Source organism: Vigna unguiculata, chromosome 5, assembly GCF_037176805.1.
Source record: "Vigna unguiculata cultivar grain cowpea cultivar isolate G323 ecotype 2 chromosome 5, ASM3717680v1, whole genome shotgun sequence".
Lineage (NCBI taxonomy): Eukaryota > Viridiplantae > Streptophyta > Magnoliopsida > Fabales > Fabaceae > Vigna > Vigna unguiculata.
In genome coordinates, this window is record NC_140796.1 from 43562646 (window position 1) to 43585366 (window position 22721).

At 35.5% G+C, this 22721-nt stretch overlaps 1 protein-coding gene across 1 annotated transcript; it reads left to right on the forward strand.

The window, feature by feature from the left end:
- The first annotated feature begins 335 nt into the window (after window positions 1-335).
- Window positions 336-17497, forward strand: LOC114185222 (TAF RNA polymerase I subunit A). Its single transcript, XM_028072834.2, has 9 exons — window positions 336-1078; window positions 1295-1411; window positions 2607-2689; window positions 3636-4072; window positions 11507-11682; window positions 16148-16233; window positions 16306-16436; window positions 16839-17138; window positions 17284-17497. The coding sequence occupies exons 1-9, from the start codon at window positions 734-736 to the stop codon at window positions 17472-17474; spliced, it is 1866 nt and encodes a 621-aa protein (XP_027928635.1). The 5' UTR covers window positions 336-733; the 3' UTR covers window positions 17475-17497.
- Window positions 17498-22721: the final 5224 nt, after the last annotated feature.

A 22721-nucleotide genomic window follows, 5' to 3' on the forward strand; every position in this document is an offset into this window, starting at 1 on the left:
ATTAATATAAAATCAAATATTGATTATTTTTTAAATAAAAAAAATAATATATGTATATATAATTAATTTAAAATAGAACGTGATTAATTGAAAATAATTTTAATTATATTAAATTATAAAAGGAAGAAATGATTAAAAGGGGAAATAATAATAATAATAATTATTATTAGTTAAATAAAATTTAGAGTGATTAATTTAATGAAATGTTTTTATTATGGATTTCCATAAAATTAATTGTTATCTAAATTTTAATCATTGTTAAAATATATTTATACATTTATATATTTATATTTATATGAATGGAGAAGTCACAAGTCCTAGAAACAGTGGTCTTCAATTTGAAAGTTTTGAGCACGTGACTTTTTACTGGCAGTGCAGCGTTTATGTAAAGGAGAAAGAAAAACCAAGAACGCATCCAGCTGCAGCCCCAACCCACCAACAAACCGGTCAGCACCACAAACCGGTCACCAACGAACACCCCACCGCCGGCAGCACCACCACCATACACTACCGACACCACAGCAGTGCCAGCCCACCAATAACACGCCCAGCACTGCCAACAAATACCTCCTATCAAAGTGCTTAAACCCTACCAACATGGTTTAGGCTTTAAGCACTTTGATGATCTCGAATTAAAGAAATCAGTTGTGAATTATACATTGAAAAGCAGTTGACTATTTCTTCAAGCGAAGCTTGTATTGGGATAGTGCAAAGTGTCTCTAAATTGTTATCAATGGAATTTGATCTGTCAGACGCTGAACCCGGGACCATAAATGGCGGTTCCACGGCGAAGAAATCAAAGCAGCGTAAGAGGAAGAGTTTCATGGTGGACGAGGAAGGGGAAATGGGGTCGCGAGAGAAGCTGGCAAAAAAAATCTTGTTGTCTCTTACTAGGCCTTCCTACGTCTTGGGATTGGGTCCCAAACCTCTGAGGAAGGAACACCGTACGAGGTTGCGCTACCTGCTGCACAGACTCGTCAACCAGCATCACTGGGTCGAAGCCAGTGGTGTTCTTAGTGCCTACATGAAGGGCACACTTAATGAGACCTCGCCCTTCAGAAATCGTCTTAAATTTTGGGTACCCTCCTCCTCCTTTTGCTCTTATTATTTGTGGAATTGGGAATGTGGTGTGGTGTCAAGTTTTATTGCTTCCCAAGTGATGATTTCTTTTACTTGTTTGATAATTGCTACCTATTTGATTAATATGATTTTATATATTTTTGTTATAATTTCTTCTGTTCTTGATATCCTAGCTAGTTTCTGAACACTGGCATGTATGCTGATACGTGTGTAGGTTTTAATGGAGCTTCTTAATCGTGTGAAAAATAATTCTATTAATCCCACGAGAATCAAGAACCTCTATGATATTTGGTCGAAGAAAATTGGATCAATGAAGACTTGGCCTTTACAGGTATGTTTCAGACTCCCCAACTAAATGCTTTATAGTGGTTACCTTTATTGTTAAATGTTTATGAATTTGCTTTTTCAGGTAGTAACTGTTTCTGACATACAGCTTGTTCTAAAATACCCAAAGGTTATTTATGACCTTAATTTTTTTCTTAGTGAAACAGAAAGCATATATATCATTTAAACCTGATAAAACTGTCAATGATGGTAACTCACAAGAGAGAGGTAGGCTATCTGATTCAATTATCTGATTCAATAATCGCTTTCAAGTCCTGAAAGTGTTATATTCTGAAAACTCTAATTGAAAGAGGGAAGAAGGATCTAGTTAAGGAAAAACAATGATCCTGGTGGCAGTGAATTGTCTATAGCTAGCCATCAAGTACTCAACAAATAATACTTTGTTTTTCCTTTTCCTTTCTACCTTGGTGGAGTTGGGACTAATTTGAAGAAATCAGGGAGACCTGACTTGCTAAATGTTACAATTTTACTACTATTAAATACTAGCTACATGCTGAGTTTATTGTTCACCATTCATCACCACAATATAGCATAACATAACATTTTTTAAACTTAGTTTCTCCGAAAGCCTTGCCTCAATCCTCGATTATTCAATTCCATTTTTTTTCAGAATTTTCTTTGTTCAGTGTTGAAACTGCATTTCTGAAGTTATCTAGGTAGAGGCATGCTTGAGGAAAAGTTTTTGTTTCCATTTCCTATTTTCGTTAATATTTTCAAAAAATTCAATTTGTTTTCGCTTTGTGTCTTGTTTTGAAAGGTTAGTATAGGAAATTATGAAAACAATATTTCAAAACAGGAAACTGAATGAATAATAAGGTGACAGTTTTTCATTATTAATGATGAAAACAGAAATGTTTTCTCAAACCAAAAAGGCTTTTATGTTTTTAGATTTGACTGTCTTAGTAATTTTAAAATTATTTACTTATTAACTTTTTTCACGTGCAAGCTGTATGAGAGCAATCAGGTTGTGAGATATGTTTGCTCCCATGTTATGTTTAAAGTTGCTGGTGGGAAGCTCTACCATTTCCATTGCAAACAATCTCATCAAACTGTCCACTGACTTTAATTCTACTTGATAAATGAATTATAAATAATGTTTTGCAATTGAGATTATGAATTCAAATTGTAAGCTTGATTGCTTAGTCTTCAGTTGTTAATGTAGAATTTTGTTTATGGAGCAGAGCAGATACGCTGTCCATTTTGAGTTCATTTTTTTCTGTCTTATGCAAGGCAATGCAGGGGATGCATACCAGCTTGCTTTATGGTATGTAATTTAATTTTTAAATTTTTAATGTCTTGTTCTTTGCAGAATAATATGTGTTGAATCATGATGCCAAGAGTGGATGATTTCATAACTTCTCATTACTATATAATGTGGTGAGCTGGTTGCCTGGCATTGTCATTATATTTTTATCAGGGTTGTATGTTGTTCAAAAAAAACTAAAGTTCTCATAATGGTTGATAAGGTTTTAATGGTAATTATCATTGGTGTTCAATTCCTCCTGACAGTTTGGAATGGTATCTTAATTTTATTACTATAGAGACCTTGGTACTTCACTGCTTGTTATAAAATGCAAGCTAATTAAGAATGATGCTACTTAATATTTCCCTTGTTTACTAGCATTTAAAGTAGGTAAGTTTTGTCAATGTAAACATAATTGCATAAAGTCAATATTCAACATGATTGACGCTGCCCCAATGACAAGGATAATTTGGGATTGGTCTCACATCCTGAAAATTTGGGGATGGATTAGTCCTTATGGTGAGTTTTAAAGATACCTTGAATTGTCTGATGTCCTAGATAGATACTTAGCATTAAGTGTTCTCACCATTCAAGAAGTGCCCAAGTGATGCATTGACAGAATATAGCAGTTTCAATAATAACATAGGTTAGGTTGGCTAGTAAGTACCCTACTGGTATAGTTAAGTACTAGATACACGCTCAAATAAATGCAAATTGATTCAAACAAGACCAAATTATCATGTTATGCTTTTGGCAACGAAGTATAAAATGGTTTCTAATATGAACTTTCCATTCACAATAGTTTTCCTTCATTAATGGTGGTTTTCACTTAAATAATACTAAAGTATACGTCAGTGTTTGAAAAAATATTGTTATAAGGGGGTCACCAGGTTCTAATTTATTTTATTTATTCCCTTGCTCTTTCTATCCTTTTTCATTTATTTTTGTCTTTTGGTTTCTCCTTTAGCATTGAACAAAACAAAGTTGATATTGATCCTGTGTCAAAGATGATGATGGGTTTGACATTCTATGAGCTGTGGTATTCTTCTGTCCCCAAAGAATTCCAGTGGAGAAGCTCAGACCAGTTTGACTTGCAAGAGAACCCACATATGGAGATCTCATTTACCAATAAAACTGGACAGTCAGAACAGTATAATTCAGTTGAATCCCACATGGCTGAGTCCCATTGTCAACGTGATTCAGAGGCCTCTATCATGAATGATAAGCATATATCTAGGGATGTTGTATTGAGTGAAGACATAGAGGTTGGTACTAATAAAAGAGAAAAAACACATCAGAACTTTCAGCCAGAAGGATTTTACTTAAATTCTGAAGAGCAAAACGGATTTGGAGACCCTTTTTCCAACAGTGGAGGTCTTACACAAGATCTCTTACACGGCCTTGGTAAGTTTTTTTTTTTCACTGAACAGGTGGAATATCTATTTTCTGTGGATGCACACTGGAATGAAAATGTGTATGTGCTTATATTATTTTATATGTATTTTCCTACTTAATTTTTCTTTTTGGACTGAAAATATTGATTTGATCTTTCTAATGACCCTAATAATTGCAATTTTTATCTTGCCAGTTATTACTTGTTTGCAGCAACCTAAGAATAGTTTTGTTAAACAACCCCTCCCCCTATTACTATTGTTTATGTTGGAGATAAAGAAAATGAGGGTGTAGAGTTCCCATTTGACTACTTGAAACTTCTGATAATGCCCACTAATTCGACAGTGAGACTCTTCATATTTAATTTATAGTATATAAGTGGGGTGCAAACCTCACCTTACCAGTCAGTTTTGTGGGGTTAAGTTAGGCTTAAAGCCCACTTCTTAATATGGTATCAAAATCATTGTTTAAAAAAACTTATCCTAACAAGATTTCTTGGACATTCTGTTCCACCCGTTATCAAGCCACTAACACACCATCCATTTCTAGTCCTACGCACGAGATGTATATACCTCAGAGGGGGTGTGTTGGAAGTCCCACATCAACTAGAGATAATGCAATTTTATAGTACATAAGTGGGTGCAAACCTCATCTTATAAGCCGGTTTTGTGAGGTTGAGTTAGGCTTAAAGTTCACTTCTTAACATTTCTTTGATCCATTTCTGTTTTGAGTGTGAGATAATCCATGCTTTCAGTGGATCAGAGCTCTAAATTGCTGTGGGTGACAATATCTTTCCCTTTGAAAATCCCATGCATGACTATTTTGTTTATGATTTTCAGAAGTCAGTGTTAAATACTTATATATTTCAGTTCAGACTGGTTCCCCTATTGGAAGATTTGTTTGTATACACCTCCATTAAATGAATAATTTTTAAACAGAGAGCTTACTCTTCCTGTGGTTATGATGTAGCAGAGAGATTTCCTAGAGAAATCCAAGAAGCCCAACAGTGGTCTGTTTGATATCGTAGAGAAGATTGGAGTAGTTGCCTATCGTTTGAAATTACCACCCTTTTCAAGGATGCATCCTGTGTTCCATGTTTCTTTGTTTAAGAAGGCAGTGGATGACTATAAGACAGTAGATGAACTACCAACAGAGATAGAAAATAAAATGTGGGAGTCGTGGAGCCTGAATCAATATTGGCTTCTAGAAGTATTATGAAGAGGGGGGGTACTAGTTAACCGGTGGTTGGTTCATTGGAAAGGAAAAACAACAGAGGAGGCAACTTGGGAGGATGAGATTACTCTTAGAAGTCAATTTCCAGGCTTGAGACTTAAGGACAAGTCAATTTTTCAAGATGAGGTTATTGATAGGGCCCAAAGAGTAAATGGGCCCAACGAGCCTCTAGCCCATGAAGTGAAGTATGGTTCAAGATGGGGAAGTGTATATGTGAGAAAGAAGAGTCAGGGTAATGACGTGATCTGATTAGAATAGTGGTTAGTTAGAGGAGAGAGAGTGAAGGAATGTTTTTCTGTTATTAGTATACTTGAGACTGAGACTTTAAAATATATGAGTAGTGGACAACAGTACCACTCTCCTTCTCTTCTATTTATAATGAAGCAAGTACATATGAAAAGACTGCTCTAAGATACTAGGCATGATTAGATGCAACAGTAGATATGGCAGTAGTGGGTTTCCCACACTCAACACCCTATACATAGGGTTAATGATACAATAGGTAATAATTCTAACACTCCCCCTCAAGCTGGAGCATACAAATTGTATGAACCAAGCTTGGAACAAATGAACTCAATTCGAGGTCCCCTTAATGACTTGGTCAACACATCTGCAAGTTGGTCATTTGACCCAACGAACTCAGTACAAATTTCCTTGGTCATCAATTTTTCTCGAATAAAGTGGCAGTCAATTTCTATGTGTTTAGTTCTCTCATGAAACACTGGATTTGATGCAATGTGGAGAGCAACCTAGTTGTCACAGTACATCTTCATGGTCTGAATTTCACAGAAGTTAAGCTCTCGAAGAAATTGCTTTACCCATATGAGTTCACACGTGAGAGACGCCATTGCCCGATATTCAGCTTCAGCGGTGGATCGAGCCACTACATTTTGCTTCTTACTTTTTCAAGAGATAACATTTCCTCCAAGGAGGACACAATATCCCGTAGTAGAGCGTCTGTCAATAGGAGAGCCTGCCCAATCAGCATCGCAGTACCCAGAGATTTGAACATTTCCTTTATCTTCATATAGCAAACCTTGTCCTGGAGCCTTCTTGAGGTACCTTAAAATACGGATGATGGCATTCCAATGTCTAATACATGGAGTCTGCATAAACTGGCTAACAATTCCAACTGCGAAAGATAGATCAGGCCTCGTAATAGTGAGATAAATTAACTTTCCAACGAGCCTCCTATATCTCTCTGGATCGGAGAATAATTCGCCTTCTTCTGTTGTTAACTTCTGATTTGGGTCCATAGGACTCTCTACTGGTCTGCAGTCAATCATACCTGTTTCTTGTAATATATCAAGAGCATATTTTCTTTGAGAGATTACAACTCCATCTTTTGACTGAGCTACTTCAATGCCCAAGAAGTATTTGAGGCTTCCGAGATCCTTGGTTTGAAAATGTTTACACAAGTGCTCCTTCAGTTGAGATATTCCAGTAGTATCATTTCCTGTAATAACAATATCATCAACATATACTATTAAGTATACACATTTCCTAGGAGAGGTATGTTTGTAAAAGACTGAGTGATCTGCCTCACTGCGTCTTAACCCAAATTTCTGAACAATGGAGCTGAATTTTCCAAACCAAGCTCGTGGTGATTGTTTGAGACCATATAAAGATCGATGCAATTTGCATACCATACCAGACTCCCCCTGAGCAACAAACCCAGGAGGTTGCTCCATGTAAACTTCCTCCTCAAGATCACCATGAAGGAAGGCATTTTTGATATCCAATTGATGAAGCGGCTAGTGACGAATTGCTGCCATTGCAAAGAAGAGGCGAATAGTAGTCATCTTGGCCACGGGAGAGAAGGTGTCACAATAGTCAAGGCCATAAACCTGAGTGTACCCTTTTGCAACCAATCGGGCTTTGAGTCGATCAACCTGACCATCGGGGCCAACTTTAATTGCATACACCCATCGACAACCAACAACCTTCTTGCCCGAAGGGAGGGGCACGAGCTCCCAAGTATGATTGCTTTCAAGAGCCTGCATCTCTGCAATCATGGCTTGTCGCCATCCAGGATGATCAAGTGCTTCAGTCACATTTTTGGGAATAACAACAGAAGACATTGAGGATAAAAGTGAACAATAGGAAGGAGATAATCGGTGATAGCTAAGAAAATTATAAATGGGATGTGGATTTCGAGAGGAACGAGTACCTTTTCTGAGAGCAATGGGCCAACCTGAATCACCTTCACTAGGAGTCGTGGGATCAAGAGACGAGGGAGAAGAATCTGAAGTAGGGGATTCACCATGTTTTTAAACAACTGGACTAGTCGTCGGCGTCCTGTGTTGGAGAGAATCAATAGGTGGAGATGATGGCTCAGGAGGACTTTGGTCGAGACTTGGAGTGACAGGGACATTGGAAATATTGTACTCAACCATGGGAATAGGAAGGACTTGTTGTATGACATGGACATCTTGAACAGATGGAGAGAAGTAAGGGGTCTGTTCAAAAAATGTAACATTGGCAGACATGTAATATTTCTTGGTTTCAGGAGAGTAGCATCGATACCCTTTTTGAAGACGTGAGTAGCCCAAGAAAACACATTTGAGAGAGCGAGCAGAAAGCTTGTCTAACCTGGGAGACATGTCATGAACAAAACATACACAACCAAAAACTCTAGGAGAAGTGTGAAAGAGAGGATTTTCTGGAAACAGAATGGAGAAAGGGACCTTATGATTGAGAGAGGAAGATGGCATCCGATTAATAAGAAAACCTGCAGTTAAGATGACATCTCCCCAGTGATGGATAGGAACGTTGGCACTAAGCAAAAGGGTACGAGCAGTTTCAACTAAGTGTCTATTTTTTCTTTCTGCTATACCATTTTGTTGTAGCGTATGAGGACAAGTAGACTGGTGCAGGATACCATGGGAACTCAAAACATTAGAAAGAGCAGACGAAAAGTACTCTTTGGCATTATCACTTCTTAAGATTTTAATTACTTGACTAAATTGATTCTTGATTTCATTCAAAAAAGATGTGAAGAGGGATAATAATTCAGAACGATCTTTCATAAGATAAACCCAAGTACATCTCGAATATTCATCAATGAAAGTAACAAAATACCTAAAGCCAAAAGATGAGACACGACTAGGTCCCCAGATATCGGAATGGATGACAAAAAAACTAGAAGTACACTTTGCTTGAGACCTTTTAGGAAAGGTAGATCTAACATGTTTTCCTAGTTGACATGACTCACATTCTGAAGTCTGGAGACTACTAAGTTCAGGAAACATTTTCTTTAACTTGGACAGGTGAGGGTGACCAAGCCGATCATGTAACATTTTAGGATTGGGAGCTGCAACACATGACACCCGTGGACGAGATCCAAAATGGTATAATCCGCCCGCTTCATATCCTTCTCCAATCTGTCTCCCCGAGCCACGCTCCTGTATAACAAAAGATTTGTTATCGAAGATTACAGAGCAATTCAATGTTTTGGTTAACTGACTTAAGGAAATTAAATTGAAAGGACAATTAGGGACAAAAAGGACAAATTTTAGATTTAAGGACGGAGATAAGATGGCTTGACCGACTCCTTTTGAGGATGTTTTAGAACCATTCGCAAGGGTTATAAAATGAGATTTTTCTTGGAATGAAATGGTTGAGAACAAGGAGGTATTACCAGAAATGTGGTCAGAAGCACTAGAGTCAATTACCCATGAATTGTGACTTTCCATGGATTGAGAGATGCAAACAGTTGATGTACTTGGAGCTTGAGATGATTGTGCCAAGCTGTTGGATTTGAGGCGTAGGTACTCTTGATACTCGTCCTCAGTGAACTTGGAGTCAGTAGTCTCTGCCTGGGAGACATTGGCTGTTTTGGCAAGAAATCCATGTAAAGTGTAGCAGTTTTCTTGGGTATGACCCATCCTTTTACAATACGTACACTGAGGACGCCCACGACCTCCACGTCCACCTCCTCTAGTTCCACGACCTCCTCTTCCTGGGTGGCGACCATGACAGATGGTTCCATTATAGCAAGAGTTTCTAGAGTTTGAAGAGCTGGAACACGTATCATGCGGGAGATCAAAGTTTCCACGGAAGGAACCTCATGAGAGGTCAAAAGCTGATCTTGGATATGATTAAAGTCTGGGTGTATAGCGCGGAGGATCATTACTATATAGTACTTGTCAAGCTTTTTCTTCATTTCATCAAGAAGTTCTTCCACAACAGCTTGAGCGTATTTCATGAATGAAATCATATCATGGTTAGTCATTTTCATAGATGTCAACTTGTTCGCTGAATCATAGAGGCGCTGAATATCATTTGCATAGATATTCTGAGTTCGCTTCCAAAACGAGTGGCAAGTTTTGAAAGCCCGTAGGGACATCAAAAGTCGTGGTTCCACCGATTGCCACAATAGAGCACATAGTTGGAAATCTGCTTGTTTCCACTGTTCAGCCTTTTCAGAAGGAATGTGGCTGCCATCTTTCTCAAGGTGGTCGTGATATCCTTGACCGAGAAACCACATCTCGACGGCAGCGGACCAAGATAAGTAATTTTGGCCATTTAGTTTCTCGGAAGTAATGCAGGGGCTTCCGGAGAATGAAATAGCACTCCCAGTACCTCCAGTGGCCATGATATGATCAAGAGAATAAACAAAAACAGAGAGGATCTCGGAAAACAGTGAAATAGTGACGATTCTGAAATTCGAAAGTGACGATTTCCACAAGGGGTGCTACTGGACTTCACCGGAACAGAGGTTTGAGGGTCAAAATGGGTAGAGGAAGCTCCGACGACGGCGACTGGACAGCGGCGCGTGAGCGGCACGTGCCTGACTGAAGCGAATAGAGATGACGCGCGTGCAGGCGCGTGGCGATGGCGCTGCCTGCGACACCGGCGGGGTTGGCTGTCACGCGGAGAGGCGGTCCAGATCCGGTGGTTTCCGGACGGAACTGCGTCGGTGGACGGCGGCGGACAACGGCGGAGGACTGCAGACAGTGGCGGACAGTGTTGAAATGTTGTTTCACAGTGTTGGGTAGTTCAGAAATGAGGTTAAACAAACTTGGACAGCCGCGGTGACTAACGGCGATCCACCACGAACAGCGGTGACGAACCAGATGAGACAAAAACCAGAGCGGGATCGACCCGCTCTGATACCAACTTGAGACTGAGACTTTAAAATATATGAGTAGTGGACAACAATACCACTCTCCTTCTCTTCTATTTATAATGAAGCAAATACATATGAAAAGACTGCTCTAAGATACTAGGCATGATTAGATGCAGCAGTAGATATGGCAGTAGTGGGTTTCCCACACTCAACACCCTATACATAGGGTTAATGATACAATAGGTAATAATTCTAACAAGTATTAGGTGTGGGGAGCAGGGGAGGGGTCTCTGGTTGAATACAGAACCTTGTTGGTTACTCTAGAGGAGCCTAGCTCTGGGCAGTATGATTGGTTATCTTGCTGTATTTTCCTCTTTTGCGAATAAATCTTACAGCTGTCGTATATTTCATTCATCCATTCTCTTCTGTTGCTTGTTGCTTGTTCTGGGTGTAGATCTGTATCAAGTAGCCAAGGCAAAGTCAAGATCCCTGTGCCCACATCTGCAGAAAAATTGGTTTGATATGATATCAAAAGTTTAGTTGATTCCCCAGCCCTTTCCAGTTACTAATTTCACTAATTTCACACTTGAGATGTGTAGTCCTTGGTGCAAGGGAGGGTGTTGGAAATTTAACATTGACCGGTGATATCATCAAACTAGTTGATTCCCCATGAACTAGTTTTTTGGAGTTGAGTTAGGATCAAATCTAATTTCTAAGAGTTTGAAAAGAGAAATAATAGAAACAGTTTAGGGTATCTTATGTAAACTAACTAAATGACACTTAGTAAGTCAACTTGTTAGTTAGAGTTAGTTTTTTATGAGGACAAAATGTAATGAGGGTATATATAAAGGATAAGGGAATACAGTAGGGCATTTATGTGCATTGGTTGAGACGAACCAGGTTCCTCTAAATTCCTGGGTATGCTGTTTTCTATAATTTTTTCATTATTTATTCAGTAACATAAACAGTCTCTTGTCTTCCCTGTTCTATTACTATTTCTTTTCTTTATTTTTGTTATATTCTGGTACCAGTTTTTTTCAAATTGGTTTCAGAGCTTATTAATCATCATTTCTTGGTTTTGATAGTTATTACTCTCTGGTTTACTAGTAACTTCAATATTGTCTTTTTGTGCATTTACATAGGGGGACTTGATTTATGGTTGCTGCCCTTGCATTTTTCTGATGATAGCGATTTGGAGGAGTTCATGTATTTGCAAATAGATCAGCCTAATGACTATTACAAAAATTCAGTGAAATATTTGCAACTAGCTATCAACTCAGAACCTTCTGCTTCAGCCGCATTACTTCCATTGGTACAGGTATAGATCATACATTTCAAGTAACTTAGATGTAGCCACTAAACATCATTTTGTATTTCGTTCATGTTGTTTGTTAAACTGAAAATCAGGTTCATAACTGTTGAAGCAATAATTTATTACATTACCTCCTTTACATGCTCAAAAGTACTTTGTCTTAATCATTACTTTGGTTGCTTGCTCCATGAGTTGTAGCACAATAATCGATTATCTCATGACCCTAGACGAAAATATTCGAAAAATTAGCCGTTGAAATGACTAGATTTGCATTGAAAACTGCAATCTGACCATTGGGGAACATCAAGGTATAAATCTAAGCTGCTGAAATCGATTAATTCCTCATCAAATTCTCATTTTTCACTATTCTCTTTTGGTTGAACCCTAACCCCTCTTCAAGCTCAAAATTCTCTCAAATTTTCGTCCACTCTCCATTTTATTTTCAATGGCTGAACCATCTTGTAGAAAGATACCTACTAGAAGAAGGAATGCTCATCCCTCCACTCAACCTCCACTTAGAAATGCCTCCATTGAAGGATGGATTTTTGATGAAGAACGGAGAGTAGAATTTATCAATATGTGGAAAGACAAAGCCATAATCACTCCCAAGTTCATCAACTCTCGAATGTTCATTGCTATTGGGTTCCATTTTCCTTCTCTATCTGACGCTCAAGACATTAAATATTTTGTGGAAATGCATGGCTCCTAGTGTCGTGATCTAGTAAGAGTGTTCTACTACAATTTCAAATACAAAGATGGAGTAGCCTTCAACAAGGTAAAAGGCGTTGATATCATTCTAGACAATGATATTTGGGAAAATGTAACAAATTATACAATTTCCTTTACTTATATGATCCCTTAGAAAATGATGTTTTATTTCTATATACTTGGTCCTAGAGTGCATTATAGGATTTTTGGTTAGATTTAATGCACTGGTATTATTAGGTATATGATTTAGGTAAATATTATAATCTTGTAATTGTTGTTTCATCCTTAAAATCTGAGCACAACAATTGTCTACAACAATGTATCCAGCCTCAGTAGTTGATAAAGCCACGCAGGCTTGTTTCGTGGAGTGCCAAGAAGCTAGTGAACATCCTAATAGATGACAAGTACCACTGGTACTTTCCTATCAATTTTACAACCACCATAATCAACATCAGAATAACCTATTAAGCTAGAGGAGTCTCCATAGGGATACCAAAGTCAAATGAAATTTTGTTTCTTGCCCTCACATCATATTTAGCTCTTCTACTTTCCTCTACAGTCCACTATGAGAAAATAGTTTAGTTTCTTGAACATCATTAACAGTTATTGTAGGAATAAAAGGAACATTTAACACAGCATCCCAACTACCCCTATCAATAGATTCCGGAAAAAAAATTGCATTCTTACATTCTAAAAGGGATAATTTTCACCTGCAAAAGGTGGAGGTCTATTAATAGAAGCACCCTCAGCAGTGGTTTGGTTTTATCCAACCATTTTCGAAATTTATGAATTTCAATCAAAATAAGCTCTGATAGCAATTGTTAGAATCGCGCAGCAGAAGGTTTGCGTGTGGACAAAAACCAAGAGGGGGTTGAATTGGTTTAATTAATAAAAATTATGCTTTTAAAATTTTTCCCAAATTTTACCGTTTAGATTACAAGATTCTTTAATTTAAAGCAACTGTAGATTAATAAAGAGAGTAGGGAAGAAGATGAACACAAAGTATTTTTATTGGTTCAAATCAAAAGACCCTACACTCAGTTGTTAATCTCTTAAACAAGGAGATTAACTAAATCACTAAAATAAACACAGTACAATCAGATAAAGAGAGTAAAGGGTTTAAAGAATACCTCTCTTGAAGACATAAGAGATGAATAACACTTCCTTTGAATCACACAGAGGATGAACAACTTTCCTAGCAACAACAGCAACACTCAATCTTCCAAAAATCCACTTCATAAAAATTATCGTTCTACCTACACTAGGTTTTTCAAAGCCCCATTTCGAAACCACTCAGACAGTTTCTCTGCATTCACAGTCAAGTGCTCTATAAATAGATTTTGAAAACTAGGTTAAGGAACTGAAAAGATAAGTTACAACTATTAGAGATAATCGATTATCACTTATGATAATTGATTATTCCAGAGAGGTTTCTGAAAATTAAAGTTTCGTGCTGATAATCTATTATTCCAAAGAGATCTCTGAAAAACTGAAAAATACGTATGATAATCAATTATCATAGTGTGTTTTGTAAAAATAAATGTGGCCAGAGATTAAGTGCTAGCTGCTTGTTTTATGAAATCCTAAGCTCTCTTAAACACACTAAATACATTAATAACTTATTACAAGAGGCTTTAAACAACACTTAAATAGTCTTCCAATAATCTTCCAATCTTTGCTTTGATGTTCCTTGCAATTGTCATCATCAAAATCTTTGCAACACAACTTTTCTTGTTTTGCCAACACTTGTCCTCAAAACTGAATGGAGGATGTCTTCACAAGATTTTCCAATAAGCAATTCAATAATCAGATATGGAAGTTTCAAGAATTAAATACTCAAATGAGATCATTCAAAATTTATACTTTTTGAATGGGTCTGGGCCGTGATGGTGAACAATGTCACCTTGGTCCATAGTTAAATGGGGATAAACCACATTTATACCTTAATCATTTGGTTATATGATTAAGTGTATTTTCATTACTTGTTACCTATTGGCTAAGTGTTGTGGAACAGGATGGTTCTCGGCCCGGGCCTGGTAACTCTAGGCCTTGGGGTGTACACCTCCTAGAAGGTTTCATTCCAATCTGCAGCTAATATGAATCTTTTCTACAATCATTTGATACATTCACCCATAGTGAAATAACCTAAAACTTTTTGTTTAAGTGAATCAAGATAAATTTGAAGTCATTTCAAATAAATAATTTTGTATTACTTTTAGTTTTGAACTAATTCAGCATCAATTATGGTCTGGTGAACCATTTTCAAAGTTTTAAACAATTTTGAAAGGGGAAGGATGAGAAATAAGGAATTTTGGTTCAAACTAAAACTTGTTAGATGAAAAAACCAACTGCGTACAGAATTTTGTTAAACTTAAAAGAACTAATTATTTCAATATTTTAGAAGTTGCCGTACAACATTAATTAAGAACTAATTCTGCTCTGTCTTTACCTAATCTTTTACTTTTGTAAAAGTGCCGTATAAGTTGCCTAAAAATTGCAAGTCTTATTATGTCATTGATCAGTGCAATGCATTTTTTCTTTGCATAATTCCTGAAAATTATAGGACTTGCACTGTAATAAACCATGCATGATGTTGTCAACAACCGGTCCCTGCTGCCTTTTCATACTTTTTCTTATTGCTCTGCAAGTTTTTGGTTATAGTTTTCCTTTCTAATGGCTTTGCTACCATACATCATAGATATTTTAGTATGTTTTATTATTATTCAAGTAATTTCTGTTTGTTGAACTAGTGAACTGTGAAACCATTAGACCATTTCAAGGAAATGATGAAATGAAAGGGAAAGTAATGGTTTTACTTATTTCCTTTAGGAATGCCAATGTTGCATTAAACATACGGAGTGTACCCAGGTTTCAATTCATTCTAAATATTAACATTGCATCCCTTGATTCTGTTGTATTAGGAGAATGATGTCTTTGTGCTTTCCTTTCAAAGGATATCCTTATGATGCATATTTATACTATGTTTCATCTTTTTACCTAAATGCTAAATGCACCTATAGCATATTATTGTTGTTGTTGTATTACAGAAACAGATGGAACAACCTTCTGTTAATAATTTTTTTGGCACTTGCTGCAAAATGCCAAAACCATCTTCAACACTAAGAGGAGCTCTTTGTTTTTCGTACTATCTGTGTAGTTTGTTCCTGAGGCAATTGACATATTGTTCTGCTTTCCTTGGCTCCCAATACAGCAAATAAAGCTAATAGCTTTTGTGATTTCCCTTTTTTATCAGAAATATTACATTTAGCAATTGATAAATGAGATTTTGATCATAAATATGATACTTTTAGAGATATAGAACTGTTTATAGGCATCTACCTCCTCTAATATTAGAAGCTTTTGGTATGTCCTTAACATTGTACCAAATGATTAGAGGTTCAATGCTTGCAATTCCCATTGTTTGACCCGAGCAGAACTCTGTCTTGTATCTGAGCTTTTGAAAGTCCATTGTGCAACTGCATGCTATTACTAGTTGGTTCTCACTCCTTCCATGTGCTTATTTGTTTACACACATTGTGGAAATATCAGTAGCTTGTATTAAATGAAATAAATTATCCATCTGAAATTGCACAAAGCAACTGATTATGTTGTGCTCTGCAATTCTCACAGCGTGTTCCCTTTCCTGGATGCACATGCACGTCCCTACTTTGCGTCTGTTATAGAAGTTATTTGACAGTTGTTTTCTGCATAGGATAATGTTTTAGATATAAAAAAAGGGCTTCACTTTATTTTTTATTACTAGCTGTTGCTAATTGGAGGACAAGTTGACGAGGCTCTAACTATGCTTGAGAAGCAGTGCTGTAATGCAGCCTCTGTGTTGCCATTAAGGTATATCCCTTATCTTTTATAAGGTGCTATTTATTATGATTATTTAAGTTACTGATGTGCACACCCTTGTAGAGTGAGGGCTGCTCTCTTGGAGCGTTTTGATCGAAACAACTCTGGCATGCTTAGCTGTTTTGAGAATATATTGAAGAAGGATCCAACATGTAGTGATGCCTTAGCCAAACTTATCAAGATGCACCAAAATGGTACCTTCATTCTGAATCATGTCTTTTGTATGATTTGCATAATTTATATTGCTATTTCTCTCAAGTAGAGTCCAATGTCAACTTGAAAAGTGATGGAGAAAGAAGTTAATGAAAGAAAAATGGGTAAACGGCTGCAGGAGAAGAAATATAAGTGACCAGGAAACTGAAGAACTCCTAGCCTGCAGTTTTTCCTCAGTTGTTATCTTTTTGTATTAATCTATTCAAATTTGAATAAGTTGTCTCTGATTTGATGTCATCACGCCTTGGCTCTTCTAATTACAGATTTAGAAATATTTTTCTGTGATAATTTTTTCTTCTGCTCCATACTAAGCGATATCTTATATGCTCAATAATAAGTACATCATGTCTATGTTGTTGATTGGATTCCTTGGTACTTTGCAGGAGAGTATAGTCTTGAGTCTCTGCTGGAAATGATTGCTTTACATTTAGATGCCACAGATTCAGAACACAATACGTGGAAGGTGTTATCTTCATGTTTCTTAAGACTGTTTTCCTATGAAGAAGACTGTATGTCTACATGCCCCATGCAAACTGAAAATGGACACAAGCAACTTCATTCCATTAACAAAACCCCTAAAATATTTACGGATGGTACATCAGGAAAATCTTGGTATCTTCGCTGTAGGTGGTGGATAACAAGACATTTCAGCAATAGCAAGCTACAATCAGAGATTGAATCAGGTATAATCATAGCATTGGAATGGTTTGACAGTGAAGTTACAGTATCAGTGTCTATGTAAACTTCACTGGAAATATGGTTGCATGTTCATTCACTATTATTGTTTTATTTATGGTCATGCTAATGAGTTTTCCTAAATTGTCTCAGGTGATTTGCAGTTACTCACATGCAAAGCAGCATGTGCATCGTATATGTATGGACGCGAGTTCAGCTATGTTGAGAAGGCTTATTCTCATTTAGAAAAAGAAAGTGATAAGGAATTGTTGTTTTTCTTGGATGAGCACAGGGGAAATTCATTAGGAATTTATAAAAAATTTCGAAAGAAATCACACATATAATTTAATTATATTTGCTTACTTGATCAGATTCCAATACAAATATATAAAAGATGGTGAACAAATAGAACATGACAAAGCATACAATCTCAAAAGCAACTCTTTGAATATTATACAAAATTATCATGTAAATAAATACATTAAACATTTTTATTATTTTTTCAAGGTCTCAAGACACATTTAAGTAATTATAAATTCTGATAATTTTGGCAATAATCAAAAGAGCTTGAATACATGTTAGGTTAACTCCTCGTGCTCTCACTAGGAGCATGAATCCCCATAAATTATAATTTAGACTACTATTAAAATGTCAATCTCATTGACATATTTCATAACTTCTTATATTGTACTCATACAAATTGATGGTTATCTTCTAAGTAACTACTATTTCATACTAATAATAACATTGATTTCATATCATTTGATAACATCCACATTAACAATATCATCTAGTTTATCTTGTTTGCTGAATAAAGCATTACAATTATAGAATATAAAATCATATCATGGTTGTCAAAATCGCGATCCAAAACCTAAACGTAAGATCGTACGAGTCTATGATCTTCTGTATCCTCTTCGATCTCGCTCCACTTAAAATATGCGATCTTCATCGTTGTAAATCGCAACTCGGTTGGGAGCGACGATTCTGGCGATGTGGCGACGGCACGAGCTTCGCATCACAGCAGCAGCGGCACGAGCTTCGCATTGTGGCAACTACATCATAGTGGCAACATCAACAGTAGGCTTCGCAGCGGCAAGACTAAGCTTTGCAGGGGCGGCAACGGCAACACTAAGCTTTGCAGGGGCGGCAGCGGCAACCCTAAGCTTTGCAGGGCCCGTAGCACTTTTTAACCTAATTTCTAAAAACCCTAAATTTCTAACCTAACAAGCACAATTTTAAAAGCCACTCATAACACTTTTTAACCTAATTTCTAAAAACCCTAAATTTCTAACCTAACAAGCACAATTTTAAAAGCCCACTCAGAAGTAAAACTGCACAGTAAAATCATAGCTGCAGGTAAAAGTAACTTTTATTTGAAAAGTTACTTCTCCCTCTCTATCACACATATAACGTTAAGAAAATCAATCAGTGGCATAATAACTCCTTTATTTTCTTTCTCTTATTAAATTAAAAAAATCTATTCTTCAAAAAGATTTAGAAAATATTTTATTAAAATTAAAAAATCTGCTTTTTAAAAATCAAGAAAATATTTTATCAGATTAAAAAATATGTTCTTTAAAGATTAAAAAAAATATTTTATTAAGATTAAAAAATCTGCTCCTTAAAAATCTAGAAAATATTTTATGAAGATTAAAAAATCTGCTCCTTAAAAATTAAGAAAATATTTTATTAGATTAAAAAATCTGCTCTTTAAAGATTAAAAAGATATTTTATTAGGATTAAAAATATGCTCCTTAAAAATCTAGAAATTAAAATATTGTAGGATCTTACGATTTATGTTACATTCTTTCGATTTATAATTTATATTTTCCTTTTCGATCTTGAGTAGAATCTCGATTTTGACTACCATAATTTATGATTATACAACATTTAAATAATTGAAAACTAGTTTATTTCATAGAAGTTCGGAGAATATCAATTGAGTGATATTTCTTTTCTTAAACGACATTTTTATGTTAAGTATATTCTCAACATTTATGTCAATCAAATTAAGAGTAGTTACTTAAGAGATACACTTCTCTTTTAAGCATTGAGTGAGGAACTTTAGACTTGGAGATCTTGCTCTTGTCATTTTATCATTTGAGCAAGGTGCATTTCGCTTAAACGACATATACAAATAAAAGAATTACAAAAGTCATCAAAGTTGGTTAAGTTAAAAGTTTTCAAACACTAATGTACACTATAAACTTTCATATAACACAATCATAATAGTCTATACCAAATTATCATTGGCACCAAAGTCGTAAGTTCAAATGAAATTAACACTAATAAGAACTATTTAATCTACAAAGGTAAGAGCAAAATACTTTCATTCAGAGTCATGCATTTAAAATCATAATTTTAAAAAGGTATAATTAGTCGCATAGTACCCAGTTTGGTGCTGAAATTTCTAATTGGTACCCGGTTTTAAAAAAGTCTCAATTACGTACCCAAATTAGTTTAAGTGCACAAATTTAGTCCAAACCGTTAAATGTTCCGAAACGGCGTTTAGAAAGTGGTGATGTAGCAGTGCAGAAGGGATACGTGTCAAATAATGACATGACTAGTTGAATTTATAATTGTACAATGTTCCACGTGGTATTTACATTTAAAGGAGATTTGCCCCCATTTTCATTGTCTTCTTCCTCCGATATCTTCTGCCCTAATCCAGTTTCTTCTTCATCAATATACCCTTTTGCATTAGTACTTCTGTTGTATCTATTGCTGCTATAGAATTGCAGATTAGGATGCTAGGTCTAGGTCTCATACTCGCACCCATGGTGGCATGATGCCATTTAAGTTTGTTTGCTTCCTCTTATGAGCTAAGATATGGTGTGAATTTTTGAGTTTGTTTTGGTTAAGTAGAGCAACAGAGATTACACGTGCAGTGAAATCGCCATGGACCCGTCTATCATGAAGCTGCTAGAAGATGATGAGGTTTACTCTATTCTTCTTTCCTTATCTTCTTTGAAGGAGAAAAATTGTGGTCTTAGTCTTACCGATTTGGGGCTTTGCTTATCAGACCACTATGTTTAAATGTTCACAGGATGAAACAATGAATTTAGGGGTGGATGTGGAAGCCTTCCAGGCTGCGCCTAAACACATAAATCAACAAAATTTCACAAAAAACAACCCTAACATCAGAACCCTAATCACAAAATAAAAAAAAAACACAATACCAACCTTTCGTTAACAATGGCCGACAAGTAGCTCTCAAATCTCCACTTCAGTGTTCGAAATGCGTCTTCAATTTCTCTAGCACTTCGCGAAGAATCGTCCACCACTTCGTCTCCCCTGCCTCACCTTTCCCCAATTTCACGTCTTCATCACATGCTTCTACGACTTCTTTTTAACTTCTCACCCTTTTTTTTTTATTTTTTCATTACAAGACATATTTAATATTCTTCCCCAGATTTCCACGTCATTAAATTTTAATCACCACGTGTTCCAAATTAAATTTAGAGACCAACCAGTATCAGTCAACGTTAATCTTTCTAACGGCGTCAACTGAAATGGACTAAATTGGTGTACTTAAACTAATTTGGGTACGTAATTGAGACTTTTTTAAAACCGGATACCAATTAGAAACTTCAGCACCAAACTGGATACTATGCGACTAATTATACCTTTTAAAAAATATTGTACTGGGACACCAAGTTCACACAAATTTACGCTTACCACTGTCAGTTTTACCATGAAAGTTTGAAATTAACATATCTTTAGAGACGTCCAAGCATAACATATAAAAAAGATGCAACATTTTTTCGTCATTATCTATTCGTTTATATCATTTATCATATCATTACCAATATTTCAAACATCAAATGCTAACTAGAACCAAAATTAATCAAGAACTAAAATTGAATCTTAGCTCATAAATCTAAAATTGAACCTTCTCAAGATCTATTATTTTCAAAAACAGTTTGTCCCATGGCTTAATCACATGAAAAGTATTTAAGTTCAAAATTAAGGTATAACTTAAAATATAAACTAAATTTAAGTTAAAACTAACTTCTCTTTCCTTGGAAATTTTATGTACTCTAAGGTATTAAGAGTCTAAAGAGAAGAAGAAGAAGAAAATGAAGCAAAGGTACACAATTAACTCTTGTATTACCTAAAACGTAAAAGCCTAACCATTACAATACCGTAAATCAAGATCTAAACATGAAATATCCTTTTTACCCAACAAACCTTTGAGTCATGTATGTAGCCTTTAAAGGAATACAGAAAAAATAAATTACGAAAACCAAGTTTTAAAGATTGAGTGTTAGGGATGCTAACGGGATGGAGCGGGGACGGGTTTTGCTATTCTACACTCATCTCCATAGAAAATATTCATTCTCATTCTCATACTCAAACCCAATGGGTATCAAACTTTTGTCACATCCTCATACTTATCGAGAAACGTGTATAATCTCGCACTCATACTCGTACCCGTTTTCTAACTAATTCAATGTTAATTTTAATTAATTTTTATAAAATAATAAAAAATTAAACATAATATTATCAAATATTCAATATTAAAAAGATGGTTATTTCTTTGATATCAAATATTTTGAAAGAAATTATAATTGTATACATTTTAAATTAGAATACTAAATAAAATTTTATGAGAACCAAAACATTTATTAAATTTGCAAATGTTAATGGAACCTAGTTGATAAAATTTTAAAAAATTTAAAAAATATATAAAAGAAAAACAAATATTCAAATTAAAATATATTTTAAATAGTTGTTTACTCCAATTTTTAATATTCTAATGAATATCTTTTTTATACACTAATAAAAGTTATAATACATCACTTGATCAAAATGACACAGAGAACAAATATTGAACTGATAATAATAATGTTTTAACATAGATATTTATCTTTTAAACTTCAATATATGTTGCATGGCGATAAAAAAATTCATCGCAATTACATTAAATTTGTATATTATATTTCACTCATTTGTAGACACTCTTGAAATTTTATGCAATAGATGCAACTTGAGTTGAGAGCACTCCTCCCTCTATTGCCTTTGAGAGTCACCACTTTCTAGAGATTTCCTCTCTCTACCTCTAGCCACCTTCCTTAGGCTAGCATAGATTAGGAAATCCGATCACCTCTTTCACCTTCCATTGCTTGCAAGTGCCTTCCAACTTGCCTTCATTTCTTCATCCATTTCTGCTGCACATGGAGCTCTTCATGCACCTTTGGAGCTCCACCATAATGGTATCAAGAGCCATCAAACCATGGTCTCTCAAGGTTTGGTAAGGTTCTTTCCTAGTCTTGTGTTTCCTTCATTTTCCGTCTTGTTCTCATCTTCTTCTTCTTCTTTTTTGTTTTTCTTTCACATTTACCGTTCATTGTCTATTATAGTAAAATTTATTTATACAATATGGTGACAAAATTATAGTATGATTGATAATGAGTAGGAAATAAAAAATAATTTTATAAAATATTATCAAAATAGTATTATACGTGATAAAAATAAACAACAAATAAAAATATTAAAAAATTATCAAATGTGTGTCTTAGAAACAATTTGAGAGACTATTAAATGAAATCACGTTAAAAGAAAAAACAAATGTATAGTTAAGGTTA